Source organism: Schistocerca piceifrons, chromosome 6 (assembly GCF_021461385.2).
Source record: "Schistocerca piceifrons isolate TAMUIC-IGC-003096 chromosome 6, iqSchPice1.1, whole genome shotgun sequence".
NCBI lineage: Eukaryota > Metazoa > Arthropoda > Insecta > Orthoptera > Acrididae > Schistocerca > Schistocerca piceifrons.
In genome coordinates, this window is record NC_060143.1 from 401,610,914 (window position 1) to 401,632,577 (window position 21,664).

The window sequence follows — 21,664 nt, forward strand, 5'->3', positions numbered from 1 at the left end:
CAGGCTAGTTTATGCTCAGTTCCTTTGTAATCTTCCTTCATAAAGTGTCTGCCTAGTTTAATTGCCAATGAAAAGTTTTGTAATGGGAACATGATAAATTACAATGATACTCATAGGTCCTGCTCCTACTCCTCATGTCATGTATCCCTTTCAATATAAACAATCATGAAGCATTAGTACACTATGTGATCAAAAGTATCTGGACACCTGGCTGAAATCGGTAATGCTGGAATTCAATATGGTGTTAGCCCACCCTTAGCCTTGATGACAGCTTCCACTCTCATATGCATATGTTCAATCAGGTGGTGGAAGGTTTCTTAGGGAACGGCAGCCCATTCTTCATGGAGTGCAGCACTGAGGAGAGGTATCAATAATAGTTGGTGAGGCCTGGTGCGAAGTCGGTGTTCCAAAACATCCCAAAGGTGTTCTATATGATTCAGGTCAGGACTCTGTGCTGGTCAGTCCATTACAGGGATTATATTATCATGTAACCACTCTGTACAGGCCGTGCATTTTGAACAGGTGCTCGATCATGTTGAAAGATGTAATCGCCATCCCTGGATTGCTCTTCAACAGGTGCTTAAAACATCAATGTAGGCCTGTGCTATGATAGTGCCATGCAAAACAAGTGGTGCAAGCCCGCTCCATGAAAAACACAACCACATCATAACACCACCGTTTCTGAATTTTACTGTTGGCACTATATGTGCTGGCAGATGACGTTCAATGGGCATTCGACATACCCACAACCTGCCATTGGATTGCCACATTGTGTACTGTGATTTGTCACTCCACACAATGTTTTTCCACTGTTCAGTCTTCCAATGTTTATGCTCCTTACACCAAGAATGGCGTTGTTTGCCATTTACCAGCATGTGTGGCTTATGAGCAGCTGCTCGACCATGAAATCCAAGTTTTCTCACCTCCTGCCTAACTGTCAGTGCTTGCAGTGGATCCTGATGCAACTTGGAATCCATGTGTGATGATCTGAATAGATTTCTGCCTATTATACATTACGACCCTCTTAAAATGTCGACGGTCTCTGTCAGTCAACAGATGAGGTGAGCCTGAACGGTTTTGTGCTGTACATGTCCCATCATATTTCCACTTCACTATCACATTGGAAACAGTGGACCTAGGGATGTTTAGGGGTGTGAAAATTTCATTTACAGACTTATGACACAAGTGACACACAATGACCTGACCACGTATGAAGTCCATTAGTTCCGTGGAGTACCCCATTCTGCTCTCTCAAGATGTCTAATGACTACTGAGGTCACTGATATGGAGTACCTGGCAATAGGTGTCAGCACAATGCACCGAATATGAAAAACGTATGTTTCTAGGGATGTCTGGATACTTTTGTTCACAAAGTATAAGTTCTGCGAGGGTTTGGCTGTACACCATAATGTTTATATCAAAACCTTACACTAACAGTGAGATACATTAGTGAATAATTAAATAAGGGGAACCTAAGTTGGATCTGTTAGTCAAAATTCTGAAGCATAATAATATTGTCTAAAATAGACTGATTTTAACTTTGATATGAATCTCACTTATTTTTCATAAATGCACAATGTATGCAAATGGTGGCCACATACAAATAACTCATTGAATAACAGTCAATATCTTTCAGCAGTACTGTCTACTTTGTGCAAACAGCTGTTACACCCAACAATATGAACTAAATAATGAAGTACATCAGTGAAATAAACTCTCAAAAATCTAAACTGTCTCTCAACATTTGTTAGCATGAGCATTATCATTCCCAGCAAATCTAAATTTCACAGCCATTAATGTTATTACAACTAAATCAGTTAAGCCCATCACAATAAAAATCCATTAAAACCACAATTTTTAGAAATTCACCATTGCAATGACATATCAGCAGCTCATGAGTTGTCTCATCACTAACTAAACTGCCTCTAAAGATTGAAGTCAGAGTCCTGAGATTTATAAGTTATCACACGTACCCAAGATACTGCTGCATGAAGGTACAATCACAGTATACACACAACCCACAATTTTACAACAAACCACCTGAACTGACCAACTTCAGACAAAACCAAGATGAAAACAGCTTGCCAAAAATCCAGCTGCAAGACGACAGACTAAAAACCGTGAGCTCTGCCCTCACTCATATGTATAGTTTCGGTCACATGACCATTCACCAATTCAATGAATATACTTTCATCCTGATCACTATTCATAATTTTCACAATCATTCCATATAAATATTTATGATAAAACACAAAGAAAATCTTTGCAATATGTCTGCAACATCTTAATAAAATAATTTATTATTATTTGAATAATTTTAAACAAATCTCAGACACATAAATCACCACATCTTGCACTCAAACCAAAAAATATTAAAGGAAGAAACTCATGCTGATAAAATCATTTGTATATATGTAGAGCATTCCATAGTTAGGGGACTACAGGCATAAGTAAACCAAACTGATAATCAAATTTTTGCATATTTTTTAATTAGAAAATTAATCTGTTGATAAGATTTCTTTTGATGTACAAATCACACAGATTACATGATGGGCTTTGCAGTTATAATTTTTATTACTATTATTATTAATAATAATAGCAATAATAAAAACAAGTCACACTTGACTTAGAAAAACATAAATAGATCCAACAGAAATTGAAGAAAGAAACATATACAGAGACAAGTGGAATGTTAGGTCAGAGTATCAAGTCCCAAGGAAACCAGAGACAAAGTGAACTGAGGACAGAAAGATACTGCATGCAGAAAAAATGAGAGCATCATGGAAGATCAGAAAGAATGCTCAAATGACCCAGAATGCATTACATGATCCTACTGGATCTCAATGCAAATAACAATAATAATAATGATGCTGATAATAATAATAATAATAATAATAATAATAATAATAATAATAATAGTAAATGTTAATAACTTTTGAAGTGTTTAATTTACAATCATAGTTTAATTTTCAATGTGCCTGTGGCATGGCCAGGATTTTAAAGCTGCCAGTTCTTGTTTTTCTAGCATGTCTGTAAGGAATCGTAAATATTTTCCATTATAATATTTGGTGATAATATTTCAAGTCACATGGGTTATCCATCTTAGCTCATTCTACTACCATGCTGTCAGAACTCACACATACCACTTTCCACTGTGGAAAAATCCCAGCTCTTTTGAGCTTGCTAGCCAATCCTATACTTGCGCTCAGTGCTCTGACAATCTCAGTTTGGCTTCTCACAATCCATTGGACAGCTCCCAAAAAAACTTTTATATTGCCCTAGAGCTGTCTGATATGATTTAAACTGCCCTGTGGTAATGGAGCCTGCTGCTCATAACATTACAAAATGTAGAAACTACTAATAAATCAAATGTGTTGATAAAGAATTTTGCTTGTGTAAAAAGATATTTATAGTGTCATAAGAATATAACATATTTGAAGAGGCACATCAATACTTTCTGCAATGAATGAAACTGGGGTGCTAATTTGGTCAACAATGATCATCACCTACAATTCATCAAGGTACATATTTGAATTGTAATGAATCATTTCCAATCCAGTCTTTTGAAAACATAAAATAATGAGAAGACTGCAATTTTTAAACTGAAACTTTCAATCAATTTACAGTCCATGGGTGTACTGCTGGTTCTCAGTGTCTAATGGGCACAATATTTCTTTCCACCTTGAAAACTAGAATTCATTAATTTTTACATAATGGTAATGGTATCTATATAAAATCAATTGGTTTCATTTACTACACATACCATCATGTTTAGTATTAGGAATATCATGAACGATGACCATTAATTTGAAGGCCTGCTGAGTATGGAAGACAAGTCACGAAACTTACGTGCAACTGAATGAAAGTCAATTTTTCTAAGTAAAACGTATATCATAACCCCCTTTTTTACACTTTTTAGTAGACTGATTCAAAGAAGTTTAAATTCAATGAATTGATGATTGAAGGATCAACACTGACATTCTCTTGAAATGTAGATAATATGCCTACTGCAGAAAAATCAAGACTCAGACAGGTCTTTTTACAGTTGCATCTGTGTGTTTTCTGTGAACTTAAATCCTGCTTTCATGAAGCAGTTAGAAATGATTAAAGGAGTCACATCCATCCAAGTTTTGGCTACATAATGCATAGCATCCAAAACTGAATGGTCATAGATTTTGGGTCCGTGCCATTATCATACAGCCTTCTCAACAAGCATTTTTCTATACCTACATTTAAATGAATGGATGATTCCTAGATCTAATGGTCGAGGCCCACTCACACAGTCAGGAGACAATAACACTAACTTAATAATTCTGAGCTGCAGACTGTCAGGGTATGCTGGACAGCTATCTAGTAGCAGCATTATTTTCCTATTTTTTGTCCCTATTTTAGCATCCAGTGCATGCATGGTGGATGTGAATATGGAACTGGTCATACATGTGGTGTTGTTGGAATCATAATTAGTGGACAGAGTTCTCACATTTGTGAAACACATTGGCTTTTTCAATTTACCATCTACCAAATGAAGTAATTTTTCAGACCCATCAGCTTTGACCAGAAGTAAAAAAAAAAAGTATTCTCTGCATACTTAGTTTCCCACCTACGCATTTCTCACCTTTAAAGTGTAAGGCCTTACTTAGTAATGTGATGCAAAAAAGATCAGCTTCATGAACATTAATTTTTTTTGGATCATAATGTTTAAAGATATTTTGCAGTTCTTTGTTCCATTGACCCACAGTTCCACTATCAACACTTACACTTTAACAAAACTGTTGGTTGTAAACAATATTGTGATGAGAAGGAAATGTATGTTTGTGCGCAGGCAGTGGCTGGGTGCTGACAAACACAAATGTGTACATGTGTTTCACTGTTTGTTCTGATCATGTCCAATGGTGTAAATAAAACAGGGAAGCAAAAGTCTTTTGTGAAACCACATTAGAAACATATTCATGGTCTAATACAAGACTTATTATTGATAATAATTATAAAACTATGGTAAATAAAACTTTTAACACAATATTGGTTAAATCACTAAAGTTTGCAGTCTTCCTAATAAGAGAACAACAAGCATAAAATCTATAGCTTGTTGCCAACAAGGAGGTCACTAAAGGACATCCTGGGTGAGAAAGAGCATAGAAACTTCATCAAGTTACAGGGCTTCTTGAGGAAGAATGTTTACATCTGATAACAGATCATAGCAATGTAAGACTGTGTCCCTAGTATGGATTAGTGTATTTCACATGGACATAACAATGATTCATGAAAACCCATTACAGAGGTGGTTATCTGCAAATGTAGTGTTTATTTGTATATATGACAGTGACATTAAGCTGTTGTAATACAACACAATGATCAGAAGGAAAGTTGTTACTAGAGTCACTATCATCAGATTGTGATTATCACTTAGGGAGTGACTCTGGATACTTTCCCACTCTTCCAAACTCTGCAAACAAATAATACCGGTGGCAATGATCCAACAACTGGCAGTGAAAATCTATTAGAGTCACTAACATCAGATCGTGATTATCATTAAGGGACTCAGGATACTTTCCCACTCATCCAAACACTGAAAACAAATAATAGAGGTGGCCATGGCCCAACAACTGGCAGTGAAAATCTTAATTGCTAATGCTGTGTTACATGAGCAATAACTTTGTGTATAGTCTGCTTCTTCTGCTTTGTTCCAAGGCTGACTTTGTGCAGGAATATGCTGCACTTTTTGCAGAAAACTGTATTTAAATCAATGTTAAAGATCATAATAACATCAAGGAAAACTTAAAATGTGGGAAATTTTGTAAGACAAGTCATTAATGACAGGAAAGCATTGTATGACAAAGCAAGACTTCTTTTATAAATGTGTGGTTTCTGTTCTTTTGGACATGTCCAAAAGACACCATGCATTTTTATAACTGATTACTCTCAATGGGAAATAAATCCACTACCTTCAGTGCAGATGCACAGTTATGTCTGACCTCCTGCAGGAATCGAAACATAGTGAGCAGGGAGAACATGGACAAGGATTACGGATAGGTGGTGCTAGGTGTGAATTTAGGTCAGTGGAAAGGCATGCTGAGATAGTCCGCGTAATAACAATGAACACTGTGTCTGGGTGGTGCAATAGTTAATACAACTGCCAAGTAAGTGGTAGATCCTAGTTTCAAATTCCAGTCTGGCACACATTCATACTCATTGCAACTGATTCTGCATTAAGTCCTGATGATACTGACATCAATAGTCCCTTCTCTTTCTTTTCCTTTCTCCCACCCTTTAGATTACATTTACATAATAGGACTTCTATTGGGACTAATGAAAATGAACATAAAAATTGGGAAAATGTAAAATACTAGAACATTAAAAAGGGGTTTTACTTTATTGCTAAAGCATGGTCCTTTTCCAAGACTTTCACCACTCTTTCAGATTCTGTGGAACTGAAAATGACAATTGTGTTTATACCTGCTTGAAACACAAAAGACTGGAACAACTACATTTACTATATTTCTACTCCTGTGACAGCTAATTTTTTTTCCTTTTTACTGTTACACTGCTAGTAAATGTACTACAGTTGAGTAAATTATTGAAATCTTATTTAGGCAATATTTCATTATTACTTATTATTCAGTAGTTTGTTAAGTTATGCTGATTCAAATTACCCAGTTTGTTGTCCTTTCCCAGGAGATGTCTGTAATTGCCTATTTTTGTATATCACATGATCATAAAAATGTTGTGAGTTAGTACTTGTTTATCCACAAAAGGATGCAGCTTGCTTGAAATACCTATCTTTCTCTTTGCGGTAAATAGTTAACTTTATCTGAAAAGTCATTACCTAAAAAATTATTCTTAATTAAGTTCTCACCCACTTGATAATATTTTCATTACTTCAAATTTTAAGTTTTAATTCCAAGAACTGGTTTCATAATTTTGTTGTTCAGTTTTGCCTAAATTTGAAAACACCTTTGCTTATCCACATAATGTGCTAATTAAGAAATGAAACAAATTAGGAAAATTGTGATCCTGTAAAATTTACATTAAACTTGATAAATCCCCATAGAAGTTATAGCATCCCCATTAAAAAACAGTATTTATAAAGAAGAGACATTAAAAAATTGAATAATATATTTTTATCATGTAGCCGTAAAATAATAATTTCTCTGTGTAGGTTTAGATTGCAAAGAAATAATTTATGACAAAATGATCTAAAGAGACGACAAGATACGCTCTTTTGTTAATTTTTTAGTCGACTTCACTTCCTCTTTTGCCTTGAGTGTGTATAGACGGACATCTTTCAAGTGCTGACAAATGTAAGCATATTTGTATGAGTTAAGCAGATAATATATTAATTGAATATTATTGTCCACTTTTAATTTGTAAGAGGTGATCCCGATTTCATGTCCGCCTTCCATGAATTAACCTACATTCGAGTAATTTACAGTTCAACAATCACAGCGGCCGATGCAGCCAACGACGCCATTACGTGGTGATATTAACTTATGAAAAAATAGCGGAAGCGGAAAACTCGCCCGCTATTAACATAATATTAATTTTTCTCCACAGCCGCACGAAGTTGCAGAAATACGTAGCTTTAAGATTCTTATTTTCAGTACCATAGCCGAGACCCAGAGCCAGGACTCCAACTACAATACAATGGTTAACGGAGGTAAGAAAAATACTCTTGCGCGTGTGTGGGCTGTAATTGTAATTAATAACTAAAGATCTTTTGCTTTAAAGTGAACTGACTAGCCGAGGAAATTAATATGAAAAGTTTACTACATTGTTCAGCTTGTATGCTCATGTTTTAAGATGCAGCGAGTCTAACATTCATTAACGTAACAAATAATTTGAGATTAATATTGTTAAAAAGGAGAACTTTAGGAAAGTATATAATCGTAAAATCAAAATTAAATGAAATATCATTTTTATTAAGGCCCACCACGTAAGTCGGCAACAATAAAAAAATAATAATAACAATAATAATATATTAAATTACGACGGCCGACGGACGCGAGATTGGCGCCACAACTTTGGGGCCCGATCAAAGAAAATTCGAGATTTATTAATATAATACTTACTATTGTAAGGAAGACTAAAATGTAAACTTTCACGGCCAGAAATATCATGTCCATTATAATTATCCGGGCTGTTATGCCGTGGTTGGTTGATGAATTCTGTGGTGATTCCCAACGTTTCATCTCCGACTGCGGGAGACATCTTCAAGGGGGTCCGTAGCTTGATGGAAGGTCCAACACAGTAGCGAGCCAGTGTGTGTGTTGGACCTTCCATCAAGCTACGGACCCCCTTGAAGATGTCTCCCGCAGTCGGAGACGAAACGTTGGGAATCACCACAGAATTCATCAACCGACCACGGCATAGCAGCCCGGATAATTATAATAGACATGATATTGTAAGGAATGTATGTGTCTAATTGTTGTAAAATATTAATGCCTATATGAATTCTTTTACATGTACAACAACAAAACCACACCCTGAGGAGATCTGGAGAAGAAAAAGTGTAGAAAAGAAAAAGGATTGCGAGAAAGAAAAATAAATAAGGTAAGGCCTATTGTGCAAGCATCCTGTGTAGCTCTGTGCGGAATATCGAACCCATATGCACATGAGATACCTTCGGTGTTTTGTGTATTTGCGTGTTTATTTTTGGAGGGGATAATTATTCATTTTGTTTATTTATATGTTTATTTTTGGAGGGGATAATTATTCGAGTGTGTATCAATGTTAAAGATTCGTCAGTGGCTTAAAGTGAATTTATTATGGGTAAGATAGGACAAGCTAAAGCATCTGTACCAGACGAACAAAATTTTGTTAATATGGGAAGTGAGGGTCAGTTGCAAAACGTAAACGAATCCCAAGCCACCGCCTCGGATAACATAATTTCCGGGGCGGGGGGCGAGGATCTGTGGATGGTGAATGACACTCCACAGCAGAATGGGAATAGAGTAACAACTCCACTGCCTGGGCAGGGGGTCAATCGAGTGCTAGATTAAGCGGGGCACCAGTATGCTCACCGATTGCAAACCCATTTGCAGAATTTCTGCGCAGGTTAGAAGAAAGAGATAGGGAAAGCGATCAGAAACTGGTTCAGATGCTCTATGAGCAAGAGCAACAAAGAGAACAGAAAGAAAGGGAAGAAGAAAGAATGTCAGAACAGAGGGAAAAACAAAGAGATGAAAAACTGGCTCAGATGCTATATGAGCAGGAGAAAAAATTAACGCAAATGCTACATGACCAAGGGAAAGAATTTACGCAAAAGCTCAGTGAGCAAGAGGAGCACAGTGAAGCGAAACTAGACAGTATCCAAAGCGAACTTGCCGAGATGCGGGACGCGTGCAAAGAAATACCCGATCTTGTGCAAAGCTTAGCCGGCGAGATGCAAAAATTACAGATATCGCAGGCTAGGCTTGAAGACAATGTCCAGACTTTAACCACCCGCGTGGATAATGTGGAGATAGATGCACGGAAAAGTATTGATGCATATCTGGAAGTGCAAGCTCAAAAAGTCGACAAAGAATTCAATGAATGGCTAGAAGTAAAGGATCACGAGATATCTGCAAAGATTGAAAGCGATGTAAAAACAGCTGTAGAACAAGCGACTGCGGCCCCGAGTGTAAATATTGACGCTAGCGCTGCCGCACTGCACGCCGAATTAACACAGATCAGATCCCGTGTGACAGCGGAGTCGCCAAATTGGCAACAGGAGGTCAGCGGAGACTGTCTGTGTTGGAAAGCAATGTAAACAGTGGCGGACAGATGAATCCGACTCCGCGTACTGACTACTATAATAACGCAGACTGTATGCAGGGTGCGAGTGCGCAACCGCAACCTAATGTGAATTACGGGCACGAACAACATGCGATACCGTGCAGCGCACATCACAAAGTAATGAATGTCACAGAATGTAGCAATCAGATGTGCAAAAAAGAGGACAATGTAATAAAACACAGAACATTCCAACCCTTCAACAGCAAAAAACGAAATGTCCACCCTGTGGTATTTATTAAGAGCTTCAGGAATGTGTTTCCCAGGACATGGATGGAAAGACAAAGAATACAGTTCGTGGTCTCCTTTATTCAATGTGACGCGACACTGTGGGCCACCGGCGTGTCTGAAAAATGTCTAACGATGCAACAGTTTGAAGGTGCATTCTTGCAAAAATTCTGGTCCGATAGCATCCAAGAAAGACTACAAAAGGAGTTGTACAGTCCAGAAATGTACAATCCTAAGATGGGAACGTTACGCAAGTATTTCAAAAAGTATATAAACAAAACCAGGTACTGGGACGAGCCAATGTCCGATCGTGACATAATCAGATTGATAAAAATGAAGTTGCCCAGTGAAATTAAAAAATATTTCATCAATGTGCTGGAATACGATATAGAACAATTCATGGAAATAGTGGATTCTGTTGACTTATTGATCGAAGATATGAAAACCGAAAACAAGTGGAACCATGCAGGCTGTAATCAACAAAAAGCCGATTACAATAGCAGCCACAGTAACGGTGGTAACAACACGAATAAGCAAGAGCACCGGCAACAGAATTGAGGCACAAACAATGGCAATGGTTATAATGGCAACGGTTATAATCGTCAAAATCGGAAGAGACATCATGATGGATGCATTACTAATGGATATAATGGTAACGGCAATCCGCAATGGCAGAACAACCGAAACCAGTGGCGTGGTTGTAATGAACCGACACCACAGTGGCAACAAAACACAGCGCCACAATGGAATGCCAACCCAGGTCCGTCATAGAACATGTCAGGGAGTTACAACCGACCACCACAAAACCAGAGCCATACACAATATCAAATTACACCATCGGGGAGGCAGGGTGGCCAACCCAACAGTAGCAACAACAACAACCAGAACCACAATGTGAGGTTAGTGGAAGTGACAGACAAATGTCAACCCACTAATGCTCATCCGTTAAACTAAAGACAGCCACAATACGCTCTCCGTTGTTGGCTGCAGGACGGTGTAGTGAGGGCACATCCACAGATGATAGCCATAAACTTTGTATGCTGAGATACAATGAGGGAACAAAAATAGAAAAGGAACTTGTAGACATACTGCAGAAATTTAACCGAACCGACAAAAGTGTTGTGCAGGCTATATTGCAAGCAGATATGTACGAAGCACCAATACAGATAATAGTCGATACCGGCGCTTCAACCAATGTCATGAGTGCAAATTTTTACAAGTACTTGAGTCAAAATAATAGAATACCAGTATTGCCAGTGAAGAATTGTCATGTAACAGGTGCAATAGGTGCACAATCTCATATCATAAAGCACCAAGTGCAAGTCGAGTTTACGGTAGGAAATGAAGCAATGAAAAGCTCGTTCCTAGTAGTTAAAGGATCAGGTGTTGCTTGCATCCTGGAGATGGAATTTTTACTCCAGAGGGACGCAAAAATCGACCTCTTGTGCGGGGAAGTAAGCCTTATGGATGAGGGTAGATGGGTAATTTTGCCATTGTTGAGGACACGGGAAGTGCACGGTAAATATTGCCGCAGCTTTCAGTCGAGATTCGAAGGAATACAGGTAATGAATTTATATTCTGACTTAAGTACAAGACAAGCATGTTATAAAGAGTTTATTACTGAAGTCAGAGAGGAAAAAAGGAAACTGATAGCCATGAAAGTCAGGGAGTCAGAACATCTGACTGAAGCACAACAAAACGAATTGACACAGCTACTTACAGATTATGAGCATGTGTTTTCGGAAAAAGCCAGTGTTATTGAGGGCTACACCTATAACATCGAAGTGGTACCTCACGATAATTTCTGTCATGCAAACTACACCATCCCGTGGTCAAAGGAGGAGGCAATTACGAAGGAAATAAGAGAAAATACTTACAAAGACTTAAAGAAGTTCGCTCAGTAGAGCAACGTTTACATATGTGAATAATAGGTTAAGTTTATAGTGTATTTTTTTTCTGTGTGTAAATGTTCAGATTTTAGTGTAACATTAAAAGACAATGAGGCGCACAAGATTAGTGCGATTCAATTTTGTAGATGTTAAGGAATAATAGTATTTTTAAGCAATTGCAATTTGAGGAAAAAAAATGAACGTAGGTTTAAGAATATTTTACAAATTTCATGTTTAAAAATGCTTTAAAAAATATTTAAAAAAAAAATTCAACAGCATGTAATGATGAAAGAATTTTTCATTAGTGTGTCATGAATATTTTTGAACTGTAGTAGTAATGCAACTTATGAAATTCAATATTATAGTGTACATGTTGTTCCATGTATTTATGTCTATACCAATCCTGAAATATGCTCAATCATAATTTACTTAACAATATGAGTGCAGGGTGTACATCACCCAAGGTACCTCATGTGTTGTGGCAAGGTACAAAGCAAATCAGTAAACGCGACTACCGCTAAGCACTGTTAAAATATATTGCCATCTGCTAAGGCAGAGATTTGCATGAATTTGTAGTGTAAACAAAAGTCACAAATCTAACATTAATCTAGGAACTTGCACGCTAGGCCTAGATTATAAAATGTCTACAATAATGCGAGAGGCAAAGTTTTGTAAAGTCGAGCCTGGCTCTGGAGGGCAAGTACGCAATGAGTGGGCAGACATGGCATGGGGACTTACCTCAGATGAGACGAAAATACAATTGTATAGTCAAAAAATCTGAAGGCAAGTACCACTCTAAGTGGAAAATGAAAAGAGATAATTAGTGCGACGGACGCGAGATTAAGTTATGCTGATTCAAATTACCCAGTTTGTTGTCCTTTCCCAGGAGATGTCTGTAATTGCCTATTTATGTATATCACATGATCATAAAAATGTTGTGAGTTAGTACTTGTTTATCCACAAAAGGATGCAGCTTTCTTGAAATACCTATCTTTCTCTTTGCAGTAAATAGTTAACTTTATCTGAAAAGTCATTACCTAAAAAATTATTCTTAACTAAAGTTCTCACCCACTTGATAATATTTTCATTACTTCAAATTTTAAGTTTTAATTCCAAGAACTGGTTTCATAATTTTGTTGTTCAGTTTTGCCTAACTTTGAAAACACCTTTGGTTATCCACATAATGTGCTAATTAAGAAATGAAATAAATTAGGAAAATTGTGATCCTGTAAAATTTACATTAAACTTGATAAATCCCCGTAGAAGTATACACTGTATTAACTAAATAGTCCATCTAAATTTATTAGTTTTACAGTTATCTAGCATGTAGTTAAATCTAATAATCATGTTGCATTTAAGTCATTATTACATGGTGCACTATAATGCAATCAGCATAAATTTGGTCTTTGGTGTCTTTGTAAAGTATAATGTAATAACCAACTTCACCTTTTATCCTTACACATATTTATACACACCATCACCAGACAATAAGTCAGCAGTTTGTACCTGGTAATCACTCAGTCAATGTCTCTGCATCAAAGTCTGTACTTGAAAATCATCTTAACCAAAAACTTTTCAGTTAATGTTCACTACCATGTAAAGTCCAGAGTGTGAATGTTATTCTTAATTACTCAAGTCACCACAATTAAACAGTGCGAGTCCTTTATGAACTTATTTTGAGCAGTATGGATGTAGTAATAAACATAACTTTCTGTGTTAATAGACTACTAAAGATCCAATCACTGATACAAAGTACTGTTTGTAATTATCCATTTTCTTTTAAGCTGTGTTTTAGTGAAGGTGCTTCATCTGTAGAAACATGCGTAAGGACTTCATTATAATAGCACATTTTCCAGAAATTGCCACTGGTTTTAAACCAGTTGGTGGACTTACTAACTTGGTTTACTGGTAGTGTTATCTTGAAGGAAAGTGGTCTCCTCAGACTAGATTTAATAATGACAGTCCTCCTGACAAACAATTAGTAATATAAAATGCATAGAGTGAACTGATCATCATAAAATGCATTTTGATCTTGATAAATATAAAATATTCTCAAGGTTAATTTAATGGTTTGCATCAGTTATTGAACAGCAAAACTAACAGCTCAGACAATTTCAGGAGACAAGACTTTGAATCATCAAGCATTACTGAGGACATTACTGAGGACCTGCATCAGCACAGCCATATTAATGTTGTCATGTTCTGAAATTATTTTGAGATTAAAGTATTATAACAATTTTTAGCTCTACAATATCAAGAATTTTCTCCTCTGTGAAAATATGATGCTTTTCCATTTCTTAGCAGTGCTGAAATGTACTCCACCTTTGACAAGAAGAATAATGAAGATAACACTAATCTAATGACAACAATACAGACTAGATAGAAATGTGAAGAGATGCCAGAAATAGCAACAAAAGACACCAACAGCAAACATCTGCAAGTATACATGTAAATAACCCAAACTTTGAGAAGCTGCTGGCTCTACAGGACAAAAATATGGGTGAGAGTCTGAGCGGCAGCACATCTGTATGCATCCACAGCACTCAGCAGCAGAGCAGGAAGCCCATGTATACAAATTCACAACACTGTGGGAAAGGCAAGCTGGCTGTGCAAAAGACAGGAAGGCATGCATAAGGTGTCCCCAGGACTGGGGAAAGTTACATTGCTTTATCTTAACACATCCACTCTAATCAAGTGATTGAGTATAGTGCCATTCATAATAGTTAGTTGTCATTGTAAGTTAAGGAACCAGTTAATTGTAATTCTACATCTGTGACATAATTTAACTGTACTTGTTCTACATCCTTGACTGTTCCCCCTCATTATTTAATATAGAAAACATTTCTGTTAAATTGTCACATGTACACATCCCTTGCCATTTTATTAAAGTAACAAAGTGTTTCTATCTTTTGCTTGTCTTGCAGCCAGTGCATTACTATCTCTTTATGTTATCTGTCACAAATATATTCATGTTACTACTCACCAACAATATAATAGTATATAGCCTGTTGGTCATCTTCATCAAGATTTTCATTGTTGGGATCTGTTGCCTCTGGTATTATTCTGATCTCATTAACGCCGCTGCTATTCTCTGCAAACAGAAGTTACCAGAAAAAAGAATGACATATTTATTCACTAAAGGTAGAAGCTGCTACTACAATGCTTAATAATTACAGTTTTCAATGTCGTTTGTAAAAACAAACAATTAAAAATGTTTTCAATTGGTGAATATCTTCTAAAGCTCCTTTGTATCTTTCATTAACATAAAACAACTGGAATATCTATGACTGTCAGCATATAGTCACATATTGACAGTGGTGGGAGCCCAGAGACTATGTTTGGAATTAGTAGTTCTATGGCAGATTAGGGGTTTCTGGCAGTGTGAGGCAGTAGATCAGCAAGACAGGATCTACATACTGCTAAGAAGCGATAGGGTTGGATGGATAGACAGTGGTACCTCCACATGTCATCAGGACTTAAGTTGTTTAGATAGCTTCCACAGATGGTTCTGAGAATGTTGTTGCAGCTGTTGTAGTGCAAGTGTTTTAATCAGAGATAAGTAACAATGAATACTTGTTACAGAATAAAACAATCTTGTGAAAGAAAGAGATGCAGTTGAGTAAAGCCTATGCTTGTGTGATGTACTTATCCTGGACCAGAGAAATGATGGTTAAGATCTTTGCAAAATAGCAGTCAGTAGAAAGAGGTAATAATTTTGTTTGTTTGTGAAGTCAGAGTGATACCAAATCCCATGCATCTGTAAGCAGTTTAGAGTAAAATGACTGTCCAAATTGCCCTTTTAGTTTCATTATAAAAAAGACTTATTTCAGACCCTAGGGCTGTAGTTATTGAAGCACTATCATAATATGATGTACAAAGGAATTAGTCATATAGAGAAGAACAAAGTAACATGTACCATTAACAGCAAACAGATTAATGCAGCCCCACTGCGAAAGCCATTCTCAAATACGGGATGAGTTGGTTGACGTTTGTAAGCAGTTGAAAATTGCCCTGAGTACTGTCTAACAATTTATGGCTGCTGCAAATTGGCGTGTTGGAAGAGCTCTGGAGATTCGTGTTGCTCTGATACCTGTTACAGAAATAACTCAGGTACTATCCTCACCTGTGGATCGTGTCTCCTCTGCAGAAAGTGCAAGATCAGTCATGACCCATCCACTTGACTGCAAGTGGCATGTCAGTGGTAGATATAGATATCCTGCATAGGGTGCACGAGGACCAGGGTGTTGTACTGATCTCCCTAACCAACAAGTTCAAGGTGCTGCTTTCACTGAAACTGGGACTCACTTCAACTATTTTGGGGAAACTTGTTTTGTCTAGTGTCAAACACAAAAGCGTTGGGGTCTATTAATTCTTGGCAGTTCAGACATACAGTGAATGATGGAATCACTTAGGGAAATGGCAGTAAGGGACAGGGAAGGACATCAGTGGCAGTCAGTGTATGGCTGGGGGCCTCAATCAACATGTTGAAGAGGCTATTCCAGCAGCCATTGAGGGGACACGTTGCAACTAACTGCAGATTGTGGTGCACGTTGGAACAAATTATGCCTGTCATCTGGGTTCCGAAGTCATCCCTGGGTCATTCCAGTGACTGACAGAAGGTTCTGAAGACCAGCCTTGTGCATGGAGTTTCAATGAAGGTCACAATTTTCAGCATTGTCTCCAGAACTGATTGTTGGCCTTTGGTTCTGAGTAAAGTGGAAGGACTGAACCAGAGACTTTAAATTTTTGTAATGAGGTAGGCTGTGACTTCCTGGACTTGTGCCATAGGTTCAAGGACTATAGGCTCCCCCTAATTAGGCCAGGTGTGCTCTACACATCAGAGGCTGCTATTCAGGTAGTTGACTGTGTGTGGGGTGCAGACAAGATTTTCTTAGATTAGGCAACTCTCTATCCAACCCAGATAATGATTGCTATAGGAAACCCAGAAATATCAGTGTCAGATTGAAAGAAATGCCACCGGCAGTTGAGAGTATTAAAATAATAATAAACTGCCAAAGCATTCGCAACAAAGGGCCAGAGCTTGAAACACCTGTGAAAAGCAGTGAAGCTCAAATAATACTAGGTACAGAAAGCTGGTTGAAACTGAAAATTGATAACAGTGAGGTTTTTTGGGAAAATATTAAGTTTGTATTGAAAGGATGGGCAAAGGGGAAGTGGAGGTAGTGTATTTGTTGTAGTAGACAAAAAAGTCAAATTCACTGAGATAGAAATTGAAACTGCATGTGAGATTGTTTGGGCAAGACTCAGTATCAGGGGTGGGCATAAACTGATAACTGGAGCTTTCTGTCGCCCACCAGATTCATCTCCAGATGTAGCTAGAAACTTCACAGAAAACCTCATTTCACTTGTACATAAGTTCCCCAATCATACTGTGTTCTTTGATGTAGACTTTAATCACCCAACAATTAATTGGGAAAATATAGTTTTGTTAGTGGTGGATGTGATAAGATATCATGTGAAACTTTACTAAATGCCTTCTCTGAAAACTACCTAGAACAAATAGTTAGGAACCCTACTCATGATGGAAATACATTTGATCTACAGGCGACAACCAGACCTGACCTATTTGAGGAAGTCTACATCAAAACTGTTATCAGCGACCACAGCACAGTCCTGGTAACAGTGATTACCAAAGTACAAGCACATCTAAAACAAGAAGAAAGATATATATGTTCAGTAAAGTACATAAAAATTCAGTAATGTCATATATCAAAGAGAAACTTGAAACTTCCAGCAAATGTCAGGATCATGTAGAGGAACTCTGGTCCAAGATTAAAAGAATAGTTGACTATGCACTGGATAGATATGTACCCTGTAGAACAGTTCATAATGGGTGGGAGCCTCCATGGTATACAGTTACTGTAAAGAAACTTCTAAACAAACAGAAATTACTGCATATTAGGTGTAAAACAAAGTGTAGGGCTACAGATAAACTGATGCTAAATGAAACTCATTTGACTGTCAAGAGAGTGATGCATGATGCCTTCAATGACTACTGTACCAGAATATTGTCAGCTGTCATGTGTAAGGGCTGTTAGTTGCACCAAAGTTTGTGTCCAGTACCTAGCAAACGGAGACAGGAACTGAAATTGAGAGTAGCAAAGCAAAAGCTGAAATGCCTAACTCCATTTTCAAATGTTACTTTACAAAGGAAAACCCAGGAGAATTGGTCCAATTTAATCCTCGTACCACTGAAAAGATGACTGAAATGAGTATTAGTATCACTGATGTTGAGAAACTGCTGAAATTTTTAAAACTGAGCATAGCTCCAGGTTACAGTGGAGTCTCTATCAGATTCCATACTGAATTTGTGGCTGAGTTAGACTCTCTTCTCACTATAATGTAACATAGATCCCTTCAACAATAAACCATGCCCAGTTCTTGGAAAAAGGCACAGGTCACATCCATCTACAAGAAGGGTAGTAGAAGAGATCCATAGAACGACCATACAGTATCATTAACATCGATTTGTTGTAGGATCTTAGAACATATTCAGAGCTCAAACATAATGAGGTACCTTGAACAGAATTACTTCCTCAGTGCTGACCACCATGATTTTCAAAAACATTGATCATGTGAAACCCAACTTGCACTTTTCTCACATGGCATCCTGAAAGCTTTGGATGAAGGCAATCAGGTGTACGCAGTTGATTTCTGGAAAGCATTTGACTCAGTACCACAACTATGCTTACTATCAAAATTACAATCATATGAGGTATCAAGTGAAATTTGTAACTGGATTGAGGACTTTTTGGTACGAAGGACATAGCATGTTATCTTGGATGGAGAGTCATCATCAGATGTAGAAGTGTGTGCCCCAGGGAAGTGTGTTGGGACCCTTGCTGTTAATGTTGTATATTAATAACCTTGCAGACAATATTGATAGTAAAAACAAGCTTTTTGTGGATGGTGCCGGTATCTGTAATGAAGTACTATCTGGAAGAAGTTGCATAAATATTGTCAGAACTCGATAAGATTTCAACATGGTGCAGAGTTTGGCAACTTGCTCTAAATGTTCAAAAATGTAAAATTTTGCACTCCACAAAATGAAAAACATAATATCCTATGATTATAATATTAGTGAGTCATTGTTGGACTTGACCAACATACATATACCTGTATGTAACACTCTGCAGGGATATGAAATGCAATGATCACATAGGTTCAGTTGTGGGTAAAGCAGAATGTAGACTTCATTTTATTGGTAGAATAGAGGGGAAGTGCAATCAGTCTACAAAAGAGATGGCTTACAAATCACTTGTGTGACCTATCCTAGGATATTGTCAAGTGTATTGAACCTGTACCAGATAGGGCTAATTGGTGATATTGAATGTATACAGAGAAGGGCAGCATGAATGGTCACAGGTTTGTTTAATTCATGGGAGAGTGTCACAGAGATACTAAAAGAACTGAAATGGCAGACTCTTGAAGAAAGATGTAAACTATACTGAGAAAGTATATTAATAAAGTTACAAGAATCAGCTTTAAATGGTTACTCTAGGGATATACTACAATTCTGCATGTATTGCTCACACAGGGACTGTGAGGATAAGATTAGAATGATTACTGCATGCACAGAGGCATTCAAAAATTCATTCATCCCATGCTCCATATGTGAGAAGAACAGGAAGAAACCCTAATAATTGATACAATGGGACATACTCTCTCCTGTACACCTCATGCTGGTTTCTGCAGAGAATAGACATAGATGTAGATGTAGAAATAAAATAAATAATATTGAAAAATAACTCACTCAAAAAAATCATAAACACATAGAGATGATACAGTATAGTAAATAATGTTGTATAAACTTGTCCAAAATTTAAGAAATAGCTGTATGTGAAATGCAGCTATATGTAACATGTATGTAGCTATTTATTAAATTGTGGAAGAGTTTATGTAACATTATTTACTTTTTTGTGTTGTTTTTGTGATGTTTGTGCATGAGCTGTTTTTTAACATTATTTATTTTATTCATGCCTCTTTTTGATGATGCCTGCTGCTGACATTATTTTCTGTATAACTAATTTCACAGTACATTGTTTTTAATACTGCATAGGTAACCTATGGATAATAGCCTTGGGGGCAAACCTGCCCATGGTTTTTAAAATAAAAATGAAGGTGCAACTAGGGCTATCATTTTACTCCACAGCAACACTGCTATTGCAAATCATGCATCACATGAACAAGAAACATTTCTGGAAGTATATATGATATTGGCTTTTGGCTAGAATGAAAGAGGGTTTTCTGAATTGGGAGAAATACAATGAGCAAATGAACTGTTACAAACTTGTGGTAAACATAGTAAAATGGAGACAAGAAGTTGTGAATTTGAGTCCACATACTCCATTAATTTTCAGACTGCATTTTGGCTGTCTGCTCAAGTAATTGGTCTGATGAAGTATTATAGATAATTCACCAATAATAGCAATAAACTTCCAGAAACACTTCTGAAAAACACCTCGTGGCTGCGCTGAGATCAGAAAGTACTGGCATGAGAGATTCCTTGCTCTACTGTGGCCACTGGCCACCAGCAACTGGCCATATGCCATCCACTGCCTCACATCAAATGCCTACTGACCAGGTGACTGTGCCATGATGTGGTGCTATGAGTGTAGTAATATAGTTCTTGTCTGAAGTCCTAGTATTTACCTTGCAGTTATGTATAGGATTTTGCATGCTTGAAACTTATGAACATTGCATAAACATTGTGAAATAGAGTCATGAGTAGAAAAAAGTTTAACCTTTGTCACTTATTGTTTGCTTTGGGTTTAATACAGTGGTGCAGGCAGCAGCACAAGCATGAATTCTTTGTATTTTGTATGGGATGAGAGGTTTTGGGCTAAACATGTGGCACAAAGATTTACTTGTTTTAAGAAAGATATTTCTGTCATGAATGATGTTCAACACTCAGAAAGTCTCAGTAACTGATGTATATGATGAGGTGGAACGATTTAACTGCTGTGTGACACTTGCATTTAATAAGCAAGGTTCAGGAGTCAGATTAACTGCATGATCAAATTCATAGCAACAAAACTAATTGCATTACTTCATATTTACTTGAACATCAGTTCACTTATTGGGAATTCCTGTGCAGTATTGTTACTGGCAGTAAGTTATGATGCATTTATGTTAACTTCTTAACAAAAAATTAATGGTTGTGCCCTAATGAGAAATATATACTTGAGTAAAGGCCAATGTCAACACAATATTTTTTCATCTGGTGGCTGAAATAGGGTGTTTTGGTATACAAACTCCTCCCCAAGGCCATGTCCATCACAGCTGGTATTGGTTGCCAGGAACTGAGAACTTTTTGGTCACAGCATAAGAAAAATGACTGACAAAACTTCATCACACATTTCTACTATGTGATATGTGCTCAAGTGTATATGTTTCCTGCTCCTTATTAGACAACCATGAAGAAAATTCCTTTCAGGATGAAAATGCAGTTCAAACCTAGTTTGATGAAAAATTTAACTCAGAATCAGTAGGTTTCTAAAGGTGTGGAATCAGTAAACTACCTGCGCATTGTCAGACTGTTTTAGATAATGTGAAAGAATATACAGGTTGTCCCAGAAAGGTTGACAAATATTCAGGTATATGACAAGAATGAACTTTTGAAGCAAAAAAAGTCTAGTGAATATTGAATCTAAGATGCACACCTTAAGAGCTATGAGCCTTTCAGCTTTGATGCAGTGAAACAAAACTCTTGTACTGAATCCATTTGCTTTCCATACTTTTGGAAGAGGTAGTATGGA

At 37.1% G+C, this 21,664-nt stretch overlaps 1 protein-coding gene across 1 annotated transcript in view; it reads right to left on the bottom strand.

The window, feature by feature from the left end:
- Positions 1-21,664, bottom strand: part of LOC124803346 (cadherin-23-like) — a 326,146-nt gene that overhangs the window by 91,630 nt on the left and 212,852 nt on the right. Inside the window, exon 15 of the mRNA XM_047264532.1 lies at positions 14,869-14,976. Within this exon, the coding sequence (XP_047120488.1) occupies positions 14,869-14,976 (108 nt within the window). The remainder of the gene's footprint in view (positions 1-14,868; positions 14,977-21,664) is intronic.